The 16,232-nt window shown below is 58.8% G+C and overlaps 1 protein-coding gene across 2 annotated transcripts in view; it reads left to right on the top strand.

Annotated features, from left to right (window-relative positions):
• ANXA13 (annexin A13) overlaps positions 1–15,847 on the top strand; it is a 51,092-nt gene extending 35,245 nt beyond the window's left edge. Inside the window, exons 5-11 of one of the 2 annotated variants that reach the window (XM_008056749.1) lie at positions 1,990–2,023; positions 2,129–2,208; positions 3,868–3,936; positions 4,328–4,429; positions 8,819–8,894; positions 13,077–13,189; positions 15,708–15,847. In XM_008056749.1, the coding sequence (XP_008054940.1) occupies positions 1,990–2,023; positions 2,129–2,208; positions 3,868–3,936; positions 4,328–4,429; positions 8,819–8,894; positions 13,077–13,189; positions 15,708–15,827 (594 nt within the window). In that variant the 3' untranslated portion in view covers positions 15,828–15,847. The remainder of the gene's footprint in view (positions 1–1,989; positions 2,024–2,128; positions 2,209–3,867; positions 3,937–4,327; positions 4,430–8,818; positions 8,895–13,076; positions 13,190–15,707) is intronic. The other variant, XM_008056748.2, reaches the window with a different exon arrangement.
• Positions 15,848–16,232: the final 385 nt, after the last annotated feature.

Raw genomic sequence — 16,232 nt, 5'->3', positions numbered from 1 at the left:
TAATAAGGCAGGGAGGTGGGCGATGCTGGGGGTTCCTGCAAACACCACTCCAGGGTCCAAAAGGATATTTGTTCAGGAGAAGCCTAGGGGCCAAGGATTCACCAAGAGCAAAGAGGGGCCACCCACCATTCACGGGAGACCCCGCCCTCTTCCACAACCGCCCATCGCAGTGGGAGGCGGAGGTCCTGCAAGGAAAAGGCAGAAAAGTCCAACCCTCCTGGGGCCTCCCAGTAGGAAGAGAAGCAGGGCTGGAGCAGACAGCCAGGCGACCAAGACCCGCTCTCACGTGGCAATGGCTCTGAAACCCCAGCGCCGGCCTGTCTGTTCAGCAAGCGAATCGTGTAGCAATGCCCACTGGGGTCCAGTGTGCCCCTGGATCCTACCTGCCCGAGATTCAATGTGCCTGGAATCCCATGTGCCTAGATCCAGGGTGCCCAGAATCTGAGGTGTCCGGGGTCCCACATACCTCGGGATCCAATGAGCTGCAGGACCTAACATGCCCAGGTCCAACATGCCGGGATCCGATGTGCCCAGATCTGACATGCCCAGATCCGGCGTGCCTGGGACCCAACGTGCCTGGATCCCACGTGCCCGGGATCCGAGCTCCAGGGCCGTGCCTTTCCCAGTCCCTCGGCCTCTTTCTTCCCCAAGATTTCATTCCCCAAAATGCCCTCCATTTCAAGAAGGAGTCTCCGGTCAGGACATTGCCTCAGAGCAGGGTCGGCGCAGAACCAGAGTCGCCCATGGGCCACGAGTCACCCAGCAGCCCCACCAGCCCTTCCCAGAAGCACCATGGTCCCCACAGGGCAGTGGCCAGTGCCTGGGCGGCCACACCTGCCTTTTCAGAAAGGCTCCTTGTGAAAGGATTTCTCCAGCCTTGTTTGCCCATAGCTCCCCCCTAGCCTGGGCCTTTCTTCCAACCAAATAGAGCTGATTGTGAAGGGAAGACCCGGCAGAGGGCAGGTGCGGATTCAGGCACAGCCTGGCGGTGGGCTGGATGAGGAGAAGGAGTTCAGTTGCAAGCGGCCGGCCTCCCCTGATGGCCTTCCCCCTTCCCTGCCAACCATGAGCACCGCAGCCGGGCTCCTGGCCTCCTGCTGTGCTCACTGCCTCCTCCCTAGGCTGCCCACTGGCTTTCATTTTAACCAGCCTGCAGTGACATGGTGGAGAGAAGCCTGCTCTTTTATGCTGCTGGTTCATTGGTAAACTGAGGCATCTCCTGAGGGCCCCTGGCACAAGACTTTGAAAGATAAAGCGGGGAACCCCCTCGGGTCCCCTCCCGCTGTGCGAGCTTTTCTGTCCTCTCAAGAAATCCTGCAAAAAGAAAGAAAGAAAGAATGATAAAGCAATTCCTCCCAGGATGCACCCTAGAAAAGTGCACCCCTGTGGGCAGCGGCTCATTCGCTGAGTGAAGCCTTGTTTGAAGGAGGGAAGGACTGGAAACCACCCGGGCATCAGCAGGGAGGCTGGCTAAAGAGGCTGGTGCCTCGTGGGTGGGTGTCTGTGGGCGAGCACGTCTCCAAGACATCGCTGTTGACAGAAAAAATAAGGGACCACAGGTCTGGTGTCCTGCTCTCTACACACACGACACACACAGAAAATACTCCTGCGTATTTTCAGGAGCGTGTGCACATGCACGCCGCAGAGAAAGCCCCTGGGAAGACACACAATGAACCCTGACTCTGGCGCCTGGGTGGGGCGAGGGTGAGGCTGGGCGAGGAGGTGCAGGGAGAGGCACCCCAGCGGCCGCACTTTCCCTTTTCACCAAGGAGAATGCTGTGTGTTTGAAATGTCTGCACAGAGAGGGTCCCGTCCCACCCCTGGCCTTGCTCCGGGCCTGTGCCCTGGCATGCAGGACGGCCATCTTCGGAGGAGGTCAGGAAGGCACCCAGGGTTCAGATGCAGACCCCGCCTTCCTTGTGGTGTCCCTGTGTCTCTCCTTGATCAGCCCCTCCCTGAAGCACTGACTTTCGTTATTGCCTTCTCCAGGAAATCGTCGCCATTAAGGAGGCCTACCAGAGGCGTAAGTGACCTTTCGTCTGGCTTTGGGTAGAGTGTGTTTCCATCCAGTGGCCTCCGGGAAACTCAGCCATGGGCTTTCTTCCCTCCTGTTTTTCTTCCTCCAAAGTGTTTGACAGGAGCCTTGAGTCAGACGTCAAAGATGACACCAGTGGAAACCTCAGGAAGATCCTGACGGCCCTGCTGCAGGTGAGGGGAGAGAGGGCTCACCCGCTCCGAGGCATCAGCTCTGTTTGCATCACCCTCTCACTTTGCCAGTGAGGAAGCCGAGGCCTTGAGAGGGTGGGTCCAGTTCACATAGCCCAGTTCACATAGCCAGCAAGACACAGCCCTGGCATGAGAGCCAGGCCACCTGGTCCCCACCAGGGCCTGGTCCCCCGCCCGCCCTCACTTCCACAATCCCCCGGGGGCGATGCCAGTGTCTACTGTGTACGGAGCTCCCACGGCCAGATCAGGCTTTCAGAGCTGGCCCTGCAGGGACAGCCCCCCAGGCCTCACACAGTGTGTTACCCTCCCTGACACCTCACGTGCTTTGAGTATGTCCTCTGTTGGTTTCTCCCAGTGTGGAAAGAATGACAGCAGGGAACAGAGGACTGTGGACTCTGACCACAGCAGGGGTGCGAGACTGTTCTCATTGCAGAACAAGGGCCACGAGCTCAGCAGCTCACACAGCACAGACCTGGCATCCCACCCACAGCCAGGGACCTGGGGTGTACTGCAGAATCCTTCGGTCAGGGTCTGACGTCGAGGGCCAGCCTGGTGGCCTGCTTCTCTGAAGCGTGGGGCCTTGTCCCAGCTCGTGGCTGTGGCAGAATTCATCGCCTCGTGGCTGGGTCCCAACCTCCCTGCTTTCTTCTAACTGTTCACTGGAGACCTCATCAGCTCCCAGCGCGTCCACGACTCCCTGCCCCCGCCCCACAGGCCATTCCCGGCGTGGCCGTCAGGCTTCTCCCAGGCCAGCAGGTGCTTATCCCTCTGGCTCCTTCCATCGCTGGCCTCTCAGGATCTTGCCTGATGAGGGAGGCCCACCGAGGACAAGCTCCCTTCTGATGCACTCAGCTGGCTGAGGACTGAGTCGCCTCTGCCATCCGCCACCACACAATCGCAGGAGCGCCGTCTCGTCACGTTCATGTGTCTCACCCCACTCAGGGGAAGGGGACCATGCAGGACCTGGGCCGATGAGTCACCCTGGAATTCTGCCTACCACTCAGGGCTAGGTTAGACCCCCACGACCCACCGTCCGCGTTCTTAGCGCTGGGACCCTGATTGGTGAAATCTGACGTGTTGGCACAAAGACGACTTGCTTTCCAGTGGACCCGCTTAGGGGACGTCACAGGCTGCTCAGAGGCCCGCGGGCCTGCAAGCGACCCTGCTTCCTTGATATCCACCATTTTGTTTGATTTCCGGTTCGGGGGTGCACAGGCACACCTGCTACAGGGACGTACTGTGCGGCAGGAGGGTTACGCCTCGGTGGCTCACTCCCCAGAGTAAGCGCTGGACCCCAGGGCTAGCTTCTGAACCCCGCCCCCTCATCCCTCCCCCTTTGTGGGGTCCCCGGTGTCTACTCTTTCCCTCTTTGTGGCCGTCGACCTCCAGCTCACAGGGGAGGACATGCGGTGCTTGGTTTCCTGATTCCGAGTCTCTTCGACTCCACTTTTCACAGAAAAGAGAAAGCAGACCTTGCCCCAGCAGCGCCTCTGTCGCCGGCAGTGCCCACCAGGTGGCAGCGGAGGGCAGGCCGCTCTGGGGTTCCTCCCTCTGGAGGCCGCTGCCCTCCTGGACCAACCCTTCGCGTCTTCTGGGGTCAAGCAGGAACTCGAGTTCACAGCCCCCCTTTGACTTTTCTAGGCGAATCGTGATGAGGGTGACGACGTGGACAGAGACCTAGCCGGTCAAGACGCCAAAGATCTGTACGACGTAAGTGTGCGTGCATCCTGGTCTCCCATGTGCTCCTTAACGTATTTGCATTGTTTTAGACACACGCTTCTGTTTCATGCCCACGGGAGTGTCACTTGAGAACCGTGACCTTAAGAAATGAAGACGCGCTTAGACCCTCAGGGACCACACACAGCCCTCATGACCTGAGTGGCCATTCTGATTAGGAACCCAGCTTAACCACCCCGATCCATCTTGGAACAAAGGAGGGCGTGGATAATATAAATAAGGGTCAAGGGTAGCGCTCAGTCCACCCACCCAACCTCTGTCACGTGTATTTTGTGATCTCCTGTATGTGGGGCCTGGTCCCAGCACCGGGCAGTCCGGCTTCTGGCAAAAGCCCTTTTCAGAGTCTTTGCATCTGACCCTCCAGGCAGGGGAAGGCCGCTGGGGCACCGACGAGCTTGCCTTCAACGAAGTCCTGGCCAAGAGGAGCTACACACAGTTACGGGCCACCTTCCAAGCCTATCAGGTGGTGAGTAGTGACTCGCGGGCCAGGGTGTTCACCCTGAAACCGTCTCAAGTTGTCTTTCAAAGCCAAGGTCCGGGGCCTGGCACTGGGGGTCCTTTACAGCAGTGGTTCTCAACTGGGGCGATTTGTCCCCTGCCCCTGGGACACGTGATCCTGTCCAGAGCATTTGGGACGGTCCCAGCAGGGGGTGCCGGGGAAGCAGAGCTCCCGGCATCTGGGACAGTGCCCACAGTGCCAGGACGGCCCACTGGCGTCCTCAGACCTCACGCAGTGCCCCCTGAGAATTCAGCTCAGGCCAGGGCTGCTGGCATGCCTCATGTATTGGGCAGAGCTCTCGAGTCAAAGGGCCCAGGTGTGAATCCCAGGTCTGGCACTGGCAAGTGGACAAAGCTCTCTGCCCCCTCCTGCAAAGCGTGATCCGCACTCTCATAGAGTCCATTTCAGAGTTCAGTAAGGTTTGGCCCCACAGCTGGCACATGGTAAGCAGACAGATGTTGGCTATTACTGCTTGGGTTTGCAGTTGGCCAACAGTGCCCACCACTCTCCAGACAAGCATGCAGCCCCTCTGGGATTTGCTCCAAAGAGATGTGCACGTGTTTATTTTTTGAGTTGGAGTCTCACTCCGTCACCCAGGCTGGAGTGCAGTGACACACTTACAGCCACCGCAGCCCCGACCTGCTGGGCTCAGGCAATCCTTCCACCTCAGCCTTCCAGATAGTTTGGACTACAGGCACGCACCACCACGCCCAGCTCATTTTTTTTATTTATTGTAGAGACGAGGTCTCCCTAAGCTGCCCAGGCTAGTCCCAAACCCCTGAGCTCAGGCAATCCTCTCGCCTCTGCTTCCCAAAGTGCTGGGATGGCAGGCGTGAACCTCTATGCTCAGCTTTGAGATGTGCGGACATTATGTTTAATCCCATGACAACTTCAGGCCACCAAGGTGAGCGATTTCGAGGCACTTAGCGATAAGCCCACCCACTGCGAGGCGTGGAGGACCAGATCTCTTCTGGCCTCCTGCCTCACGTGCACAGTGTCCTCTTCAAAGTCCTTCCCCGTCCCGCCTCTCAGTTCTGCTCCACCACGGCGCCGTCACTGTCACGTAGCAGAACGGCTGCTGTGACCCTTGAGGGCTGGACTGGGAAGGACGGTGAGTGAGGCGCCATCTGCCGCCGATCAGGACCACCCAGCAAGTCGGTAGCGAAGTGGATGAGAACACCAAGCCTCCGGCCCGAGCGCCCAGCCCAGCCGAGCTGGCCGCGCCTCACTCGAAGCGGTGTTTCCCGTGTGTTGCCAGCAGATAAAAAGACAATAACACTTTGGATGTTATCATGACCGTGTATAAGCCTTTAGGCCCCACTGCTTTCAAACAGTGCCCGGAGTCCTGATCAAAGGCAGCCGGCCCTGCACTCCCCTGGCCTCTGGGCCTGTGGCGGTGTGGCCTCTGAGCTGCAGGGCTTCCTCATGACCAAGAGCCTCTTCCCATGTGATGGGGCCACAGATGGAGTTTCTGGTACAGGCGAGTGTGTGTGTGTGTGTGTGTGTGTGTGTGTGTGTGTATGAACTACTGACTTCCTGCAAGGACGCTCCTGGCCAGTATCTGAAAGTCAGTCCCTGAAATGGCAGCGTCAGTGCCCCTTGAGAATCCGTTAAGATGAAGATCTCGGTCGCCACCCCACCTACTGAGTCAGACCCCCTGGGATTGGGGTCTTACCATCTGTGCTTTTTGTTTTTTTGTTTTGTTTTGTTTTGAGTTGGAGTCTCACTCGGTCGCCCAGACTGGAGTGCAGTGGCCGCTCCCGGCCACCGCAGCCTCGCCTGCTGGGCTCCGGCGATCCTTCCGCCTCAGCCTTCCGAGTAGCCAGAATTACAGGCATGCGCTACCACGCCCAGTCTTCTGTGTGATTCAGAAGCATGTTATAGTTTAAGAAGTCAGCTCTAGGCTACCAGCTGCATGATCTTGGGCAAGGTGCTTAGGGTCCTGTGCCTCAGTTTCCCCAACTGCAAAACAAGGATAACAGTACCTACGTCACAGGGTTAGTGAGGGTTTAATGAATTGATAGACATATGCGCTTAGACAGCACTTGGCATGCAGTCGGCACTCAATAAACATTAGCAATTGTCAGGAGTCTCCCGTGCAAACCAGTGGTGCCTGGAATCAGAGCAGACCAATGTCCACTGCTCAGATGTGCCATCGGGTCGTCCACGGGGCTGACGAGTCTTACCATGGCGCCAGCTCCGAATACCCTCTTCACGCATCCCCAGGGCCCTGCCCGGTGCCACTCTCACCACCCTCCCTGTTGGTGTTCTAGTCTGTTAGGACCTGGGCTCTGCACGCTTCCTGCCCGTCTCCGACCAAGAGCACAGAGACGCTGGGGCGAGGTCGCTGGGCTGTGTTGCGCTGCACGGGTCATCCTGGCTTCGAGTTGAATTTTCATTGTTGGCCCAAAATCTCAGGGTGAGGCCCGTTATTTGCCCCCTCAGCCCGAGTCTTGAATTCTGACTCCCAGGTCCCCGGCCACACAGCCAAGCCTTGTGCGAGGCTGTCACACTTCCAAATCGTACCACATGCGAAATGCTCAGGTGTGCAGCCAAAGTGCCCCCCCACGCTGGGCTCAGCCCAGTCCAGCGCCCCGCCCCCCGCCCCACGGGCCATCCCTACCCCTCCCCTCTCTTCACCTGCCCTAGTCAAGCCAGCACAGGGCTCTGCACCACATGCGGTCCGTGGGGGGAGCAGACCTTAAGAGAAATAAAGGTCTCCCGTTCCTCCACTAACCCCCCTAGAAGCATCGCCACCTGTTTAACGAGGGTCTTGGAGACTTGCCTGGACTCTACCTCCAAACATGTTTTGAGCTGAGATCAGAAGACCCAGTTCTGTCCAAAGACCCCTAAGAGCTAAGTGTCCTGGATACTGGAGAGAAAAACTTACACCAGCGGGTCCCTGTGGCTTGGGCCGGCCAGTGGTGTTCAGGTTGCGTTGCTCTGAGGGGTCTCCCTAGCGGCTGGGTACAGGCGGGGGAGGTGGGGACGAGGTGAGTGATTGCCAGGGGTCTTCCCTTCAAGGGGAAAGGGGCACTATAGCGCCTCCTGGAGTCTTGCCGGAAGACCCGGGAGGACAGGAGCGGGGGCCAATGCCTGGGCCAGGGCGGGGAGCCCCTCCCCAGCACAACTCTGCTTTCCCCCTGGGCCGAGAATCTACAGAAGATTGAAAAATCCCGGCTCTAGCCTGGTACTAGCAGTAGAAACAGAAAACGACCTAATGCCGGGATTCTTCTCGTAAACGAGACCCATGTGACAAAATGTCCTCTGGAAGTGCAGTCTCGGTCTACAGAGCCAGTGCCCTGCTTTGGGGAAGGTGACGCCAGTCCCTTCCAAACGCCAGCTTCCCCCACACCAGCAAGACCGGGCTGCCGGCGGGGGCAGTTCCCCCCTTCTGGTCTGGTCTGCATCGCCCCACACCAGGGCCTCTGACACGCAAGTGATGGCCCGGAGACCAAGCAACAGGCTTCGGGAGGGAGGCCGGCCCCTTCTCCACCCACACGGTGTCACGATATTTGGCTTACCTTTGTTTTCAGAAGAAACTGCATCAAGTCCCCTGGCCTGCACTCCGGGTCCCAGTTATTTATAGACTCAGTGGTGTCAGACTCTCAAAGGACAATTTCTAAGAAAGAGGTTTTGGTGTTTCGCGTGCTTACCTGCCTGTCCCCAGACCCAGCAAAGAGCTCTCCTCTTTCTTTACTTGCCGGCCTGAGCTTGGCCCGGGCGGTATTTGTGTTAAGGAGCATCGCAATTTACTCTGAACTTCAGCTTCTGTAAATATTTGGGAAGAAACCTCATGTGTGACGCTGTACAGAGCGAACGGCAAGTCGGGAGAGAACACTGGGCCATGTTGGGTCACCCCAAGAGCAGGGAAGGCCTCGTGAGGCAGCCAGCCCCTGCAGACCCCCGTCGGAGCTCTGGACCAAATCCCTCCTTGTTTCACTGAGCTCCCCCATCCCGAGACAAGAGAGATGGGGGAGACACGGGCAGGCTGCTATACCCACAGCCACCCAGGAAGGCAAACTCGGAAGGACAAAGAACACAGCACATAAGAAATTTTCATCAAGGCCCAGTGATTGCTCCTCCATGCCCTGACTCCACAGAGGAGGAAACAGGCTGAGCGAGCAGCATTGACAGGGGTCAAGTCCGTTAGAGGTCAACGCTGGACTAACCCCTGGGCATTAGAACCCCCTCAAACGGGTGGCAACCGCCCAAGCCCGCAGGGCAAGGGTCAGGAGGGAGCTCCTTGAAGCCGCGGCACTGTCTGGAAGGACCTAGTGCTTTTGGGAGCAGCAACCCCGAGAGTGCTGCAGCCAAAGCAAGCCCGGATCACACTGGGCTTTGGTTTCTCTCCAGCTCATCGGCAAGGACATGGAGGAAGCCGTTGAGGAAGAGACGTCGGGAGACCTGCAGAAGGCCTACTTGACGCTCGGTAAGTAAAACAGGCGTGTCTGGGGCCGGGCTCCTCGGAAGCCGACACGGGCAGGGAGACCTGGGAAGTGACTTGGGGACTGCCCGGGATGAGGGTTCAGTTGCCACAGGGCTTGCTCTCTGCGGGTCACTCGGGAGCTGGAACCCCCACCACAGAGCCAGGGGCTGGGCCCCTGTCCCCACATCAGCCAGTCCCTGGACACTGGCCGCCCACAAGCATTTGCAGCTTCAGGAAAGCCTGCCGTCCCACCCAGAGGGAGAGCTGTGGGGGCCTCTGCCGTTACCAGGAGCTCACATGCCTTGAGGGGGGCCTGATCCTGGGGGTAGCACACCATGGTGTCCACGAGGTCGCCTGAGCTCGAGGGTCCCTGATGGCATCTCAAGGCCTGGGGCCATCGTCTGGCTTCAGGAACCCAATGCCCACAAGCTTCCCTCTCCGTTTGGTTCCCTTCCACATTTGCAGAGAAAAGGTCTGTTTAGAAAGGAGGGGAGCTCAGATCCCACCGTGTCAAGCAGGCCAGGACCTCCCCTCTCAGCCCAGGGTTGTCCAACAGCAGGAAATAGCAGAGAGGCACAGGGCTGCCCGGCGGCTCCTCTGTCTCTGCCAGCCGGGGCTGAAGGCATTGTCCATTGTCACCCTCCCGAGTGTGGAGCCAGGGCCCTATCCCAAATGGCACCACCCCAGAGGAGGAGGAGCCGAGGGCAGCCACGGAAGCTGAAGGGTGAGCGCCAGTCGCCAAGCCCTCTCGCTTGGTTTCTTGGGGCCGTTGATTTTTCCACGCCATCCTCATTTTGCTTGCAAATGAGTAGGCCCTGGATGGTGAGGTACAGGAGCTCGCAGGTCCTGAAGCCACTCACGACCCACACCAGACACTCATAGGCCCTGATGCAGCTGACTGTGCTGAGAGCGTCCAGGATGGGATCCTAGGCAGTTGGGGGGTCTCTCCATGCCTGGCTCTGGGCCCAGACCCTGGCTGCACTGCACTTGCTGCCGGAGTCAGAAAATCGCTGACATGCAGCCAGGAGACGGTCCCCATACCTTCGCTCATGTCTGCCAGGGCCCAAGGCGGGGCTCCGTGTGGAGGCCAGGGGCAAGCAAGGCCCAGTGCTTGCTCTTGGGAAGCTTCAAATTCAGGGGAATATGCACAAGTCTACAGAGTAAGTCGAAGATGATGAAAGACAGAGCAAGCCGGGCTCGGTGGCTCAGCCTGTCATCCCGCGCCTTTGGGAGGCTGAGGTGAGTGGATTGCCTGAGCCCGTGGGTTCGAGACCTGCCTGGGCAACCTGGCGAGACCTCATCTCTACAGTAAATCAAAAGTGAGCTGGGCGTGGTAGCGCGCACCTGTAGTTCCAGCTACTTGGAAGGCTGAGGCAGGAGGATCGCCGGAGCCCAGCAGGCTGAGGCTGCAGTGGCCAGGAGCGGCCACTGCACTCCAGTCTGGGTGACAGAGTGAGACTCCAACTCAAAAAGAAAAAAAAAAGAAAGAGCAAGCAGGGAGGAAAGAATGGCCGAGCCCCTGGGGGCCGTGAGCACAGGAGTCAGATGTGCTCCAGGGGTGGCAAAGCCCTGATGATTGGGACAGATCTGAGTGCAAACCTCACAAATGAGAGCATAACTTCACGACTGTCCTCTGGACTCTGCCCAACCCACTCCACCTAACTCAGGACAACACCGCGGACGGCTGACCCCGGCGAGTAGGGCTGAGGCCGATGACACCACCGTGGACGACCGGCCCCTGGGAGCAGAGCTGAGGCCGATGACTCATGGCAACGCTTTGGATGGCCGACCTCTGGAAGCAGGGCTGAGGCCAGGAAGACACTGAGGACGGCTGAGCCCCAGGAGCAGGGCCGAGGCCGACGCCCCGCTGCAGCCCCTGGCCCAGCGCTCCCCCGGTGAGTTCCGCGGACCTCTGCGCCAGAATCCCCACCACGATGAAGGTTCCCGGGCTGACTCTAGGCTCCGCATCGAGAATCTCCGGGAGGGGAGCCCAGGGACCCGCACACACAAGCCAACCAGGTGACAGTCTTGCGCTGACTGAGGAGAACCTGCTCTGAAGGCCAAGAGGCGCGGGACGCCGAGCCGGCAGCCGGAGGCCCCTCCTCCCCCTGCCACGAGCAGTCTCGCCCCACGTCCTCTCCAGCCCCCCCGCCCCCAGCCTTCTAGGGGATTCCTGCCGGGGCTGATGGCACAGCCTGTTCCCCAGGCACAGGCGGTGGACGGCAGAACGTCGAGAGGTTTCTTCCCAAAATATCCGAAAGGAGCGTCGAGGAAGGAGAGCCCTGGGCAGGTGTGGGACACGCGACCTTAGGCAGATGCTGGTGGTGCTGGGGCGGGAGGACCTCCAGGGAGCCTGTGGAGGTCACTGACTTGACGTGTCTGGGACCCAGAGAGCCTCAGACGTGCTGGGACCCAGAGTAGAGGCAAACCCCCCCAACACACACATATTCCACCAGTCTAGCAGCTTTGGGGTTGTTCTCAGGAGGAGGCCAGACATCTGCATCAGGACCTTTCTCCTCCACGGAAACTTGGGCGGCTGCCACGTCTCCCGCTAGAGGGGACCGACCTCCCAACTAGACCCTGCCCCCTTACCAGGCTCCCCTCTCAGTCGCCAGGAAACAAGAGCCCGTCACAGGACCCACGGAGGTGGCACATCCATACCGTCCTGAAATCATTCCCTCTTATGAATCACTGACATCGAAAGGCTTGAAGCGTCTAGGGCAGCAGCCCCCAATGTTGTCGGCATCAGGGACTGGTTTCATGGAAGACGATTTTTCCGCAGACCCAGGTTGGGGGCAGGAAATGAGTTCAGAATGATTCAAGCACATAATGTGTATTGTGCACTTGGTTATGGTTACATTGCAATATATAACAAAATAATTATACCACTCACCATTTCAGAAAGGTGCACAGAGAAGTGATAAATAAGATCATGGACCAGTCACACGTGGACTTAAATAAATGTGGGATTCTGACCTAAGGTCTCTCCCAGATGCAACTGCACAACCGAAGTCCATCAGCTCACCAGCCACTCACCGATGGGGTTTTGAGAGGAGTCTACAAGCCCTTGACTTACTGTGGCCTCTGTGCAAACCTCACTGCTTGTGTTCCTCTGTATTTGCAACCTCAGCTCCACCTCAGACCATCAAGTATTGGATCCTCATAAAGAGTCACAACTTGGATCCCACGCATGTGCATTTCACAACAGGGTTCATGCTCCTATGAGCATCTAATGCCCCAGCTGATCTGACAGAAGGTGGAGCCCAGGGGCAGTGCCAGTGGCCGGGAGTGGCTGTAGATGCAGAGGGAGCTTGAAGCTTCGCTCACTCGCCCACCACTCACCCCTGCTGTGCAGCCCAGTCCCCAGCAAACCACGGATCAGCACGGGACCACAACCTGGGGGTGGAGGGGACCCCCTGAGGTAGAGAAGTGCTAACCACCTGAGGAGCAAGTGGCTGCTCCTCGAAGCATTCGTCGTGGTGGAGCCACGTGGCCCAGGGGAAGGAGAGTGGAGTCAGGGTTTCTTCCCAGGCACAGAGGTGCACCTGTTCCCCTCGTGGAGAGAAGCCACGTCGCAGCTGTGGGTAGATCAGAACGGCGGGAAGGGAGGGTCAGAACAGAGAGGCCCACGGCATCACGGGAAGGTGAACTGGAGACAGACTCCAACCCCGCCTCAAGCCCAATCCCAGATTGCAAACCGGGAGGGTCGTGGGACACCTGGACCGACTCAGAGAAGGAGCTGGCAAAACAAACCCGTCAGGGGCGACGGGGGCAGGATGGCCGCTTAGCACAGGCAGGCAGGCCCCGTCCCAGCGAGCTGCCAAGGTAAGGAGCTTTGTCGCCAGGGATGCTGGCAAGCTCCCCTCAGGCTCCACAGTCCCAGAGCTCGCTCAGACGAGGAGGCCCTTTCTGGGCTGAGCCCCAGGGCTCCACGGCTGTTCTCTCGAGGGGGCGCCCCAGGAGCAGGACGGGGTCTTGCTCTTGGGCCGTTTCTGGCCTGGCTCTGCTTGGGACCCTAGCCCTGGCCAGGGAACCTTCCAGATCCCAGCCCACGGTGTGTGAAGTCGGCTCCACGCAGGCCTCCGCCCGCCGCAGTCAGCCCCGAGGGCGGCCCGGTGACCCCGGGAAGGGCTCCCCGTCACTCAGCCGGGCGAGGGCCTCACTCTGTCCCCTCGCCCCGCCCAGTGAGGTGTGCCCGTGACCGCGAGGGCTACTTTGCGGAGCGCCTGTACAGGTCGATGGAGGGAGCAGGGACGGACGAGGAGACGCTGATTCGCATCATCGTGACCAGGGCCGAGGTAAGACCAGATCCGGGCGGCCGCGGCCTCTCCCATGCTCCACCCCTGACGTTTCCATCAAAGGCCTCTTGACAGACGTCAGAGACGGCCTGCTGTCCCGGAACGCAGAGGAGCCACTGTGCTCCGCGGCACACGCTTTCTTTTTAGACAGCTACAGTGGTCGTTGCCTCCCTTTTTGTCCTCCGGGCTCCAGAGAGCTTGGGGAGCCGAGCAGAGGCACCCCCTGGAGGCGCTGCCACCATCCAAGGCCACGCTTGGAGGGAAACGGCAGAGTCGCTTGAGGGAGGTCACCTGGCAGCAGAGATAAGAAACAAGGGCTTCCTGGGCCAGGCCTCGACCTGACTGACTGTAGCACAGAGGCACGGCTGCGCACGGGCGGCCTGTCCGCCTGAGACCATGCTCCTGGGCCTCTTTTTGTCACCATCTGTCTTTAGACACGTTGACTTCCTAAGGGCCGCCCACTCCCCACGAGAAAGGCTCGCCGCACAGATGATGCCATGGATCTGTGCATGTGCGTGTGGATATCGGTGCTCTGCGCCTAGAAACACACGTGAGAAGACGAAGGGGTTTTCCCCCGAAGGATCAGCCTTGCTGTTTCTGGGAGGATGCTGTGGACACGGGGGGTGGGGGAGCCGGAAGCTGGGGGTGGCTGTCAGGATTCCAGACCGTGACACGGGGCCACGTCCAAAGGGGGAAACACGGGGGACGTGGCACCCGTCTGCAGGGGAGGACCTTGGGGAGGAAGGGGCGCTGAGCCCCGAAGACCACAGACATCGCCCTCCAAGAAGAATGTCAAGCGAAGGGGGCCAGGGGAGGTATCAGCCCGAATTCTGGTCCGTGGCTTCCTGACAAGCGACACTGGACATCTGACCCTGCTTCTAAATATAACTTCACCGCAAGACAGTCCTTTCGTTTTTGTTCCTGCTCCTGGAATTTCTCCTCTGCCTCCTCCACGCTGTCTTCTCCGTCTCATGCCCGTCCCTCCTCCCCCCTCCCCTCCGCCGTCTCTGGCCACTCCCTCCAGTCTCTCTGGCTCTCTCCTCCTAGGCGCGAGGCTCTCTCCGCACCTCTCCAGGCGTCTTTCTGCTGTGTCTCCGCCCCTTCGCCCCTCAGCGCCAGTCACAGTCACCGGGAGGTCCCGAGGGACTCACAGGGGCAGGGGTGCAGCAGAGCAGACCCAGGATCCGAAAGAGCCCTGAGAGAGGGCATCCCTCCGGAGGGCCTCCTTCCCCATGCTCACTCTGTGCCCAGAGTGGGGCCCACAGGGTACCCATAACGATGCCTGTGACATGCCCAGAGCAGTGGAGCGGGGAGTGTTTTAACCCAACTGTCCTGTCCCATCTTAGGACTCACCACATGTCCTGGGTCCTCGCAGCATGCACACAGCTTCCCCTGAAGGCTTCAGGCCCAGCGAGAGAGAGAAGCTTGGCTGGATTTCCCGTACCCTAAAGCTACGTGACGCTAGAGCAGTGCTCAGTGTCCCCGCCCTGCCCTCATCTCACCTTCCTGCCCCTCCCAGCCTTAGACAACGAGCCCGGCAGGGGACACACAGGCCAGGGCTGAGAGGGACAGACATGCTGCCCCCCAGGGTCTCTCCTCGGGCTCAGTGTTCCTTCATCCCTGCTCACGCCCATCTCCGGCATCGTCTTCTCTCTCCCCGCCTCAGTCCAGCCCTTGGGCTGTATAGGAGAAGAGAGAGCCGGACACTGGAGCCACACTATCTAGGCCTGGGGTGCATGGCAGGTCCAAACCAAAAGAAGAGAAAAGAAAGACAGCTGGCCACAGAGGGCCTGCGCTTCCTTCTCAAGGCCCATTGCAGTCTCTCGAGAATTAGATCTTTTCTGGGGTGAGCATCTGCTCCCTCAACGAGACTGGAAGAACCTTCTGGAAGAGTGCTCTTTTTATCGGCTGTCTCCTGAGTCCTACCCCCACCTCCAGCACCAGGGTCTTCAAACTTTCAAGGAAGCAGATTCAAAATAAGTCCCACAAAGGAATGTTGATTTGAGCGTGGCTGACTGGTATTGATGTCCTTGTTGACCAAGGTAGGAGGGAAACGTGCTTGATTTCAAATCTCTGTGCTGACCGTTTTCCTAACTTTCTACCAGGCCTTCAGGCCAAGTGCGGCCCGCTGCCTGCTTTTGAACAGGCCTGCTACCTGAGGATGATTCATTTTCAAACAGCTATAAAAAACTCAAAGGAAAAACACTATGTAACACATAAAAACCATGTGAAATTCAAGCTTTCAATTCCATGGATAAAGCAGACACACACAGGCACACACCTCTGCACCCCCCCAGGGAGCTCACTCCTCGTTCACAACCTCCAAGGGCTATTTTAAGGTATAAATGAGCATGGTGTGCCCAGAGTGGTGCCCGTGGCATGCCCAGAGTGGCACCCACAGTATGCCCAGAGTAGTGTCCATGGCGTGCCCAGAGCAGTGTGCCCAGAGCGGTGCCAGTCACCCACGGAGAGCACACCCTCAACCTGGTCATCCACCACTGTCATTGTCTTCCCACAGGTGGATCTGCAGGGGATCAAAGCCAAGTTCCAAGAAAAGTACCAGAAGTCTCTCTCTGACATGGTTCGCTCAGACACCTCTGGGGACTTCCAGAAGCTGCTCGTGGCCCTCTTGCACTGAGCCAGGCCACGGCAGCCGGAGCGCGTTCCGAATCAGACTTGCAAGGGACTCCGGCACGACACACTCTCGAGTCCTGATTTGTTTTCTTGGCAGCTTCAGCCAGGCAGCCAGGCCACGCGCGTCCGTTGAGGCAGCGACGCCAAGACGCCTCTCAGCTTCCCTTCCGCGTGGTCACAACTCGCTTTCTAAGTCAAATGAAATCAGCAGGCAGTGAGAATGTGATGCGTTTGTGAAGGCACGTTTAAAAGGATGTACATCGCACGGGATGTGTACGTTCCGGGTAAAGATGAAAGGGTTACCGGGCAGGCAAGGCAAAATTAAACAAGTTGTTAATTTTCCCCCTGTGTTCAATGTCAAAGCCTCGATGTTCATTAAAGTTGTGGATCGTGCCCTCATCTGCTGCTT

Source organism: Carlito syrichta, unplaced genomic scaffold, assembly GCF_000164805.1.
Source record: "Carlito syrichta isolate Samal-C Ts95f unplaced genomic scaffold, Tarsius_syrichta-2.0.1 Scaffold302454, whole genome shotgun sequence".
Taxonomy (NCBI): Eukaryota; Metazoa; Chordata; class Mammalia; order Primates; family Tarsiidae; genus Carlito; species Carlito syrichta.
Note: the sequence above shows the minus strand (reverse complement) of the source record. Positions and strands in the feature narration are given on the sequence as shown.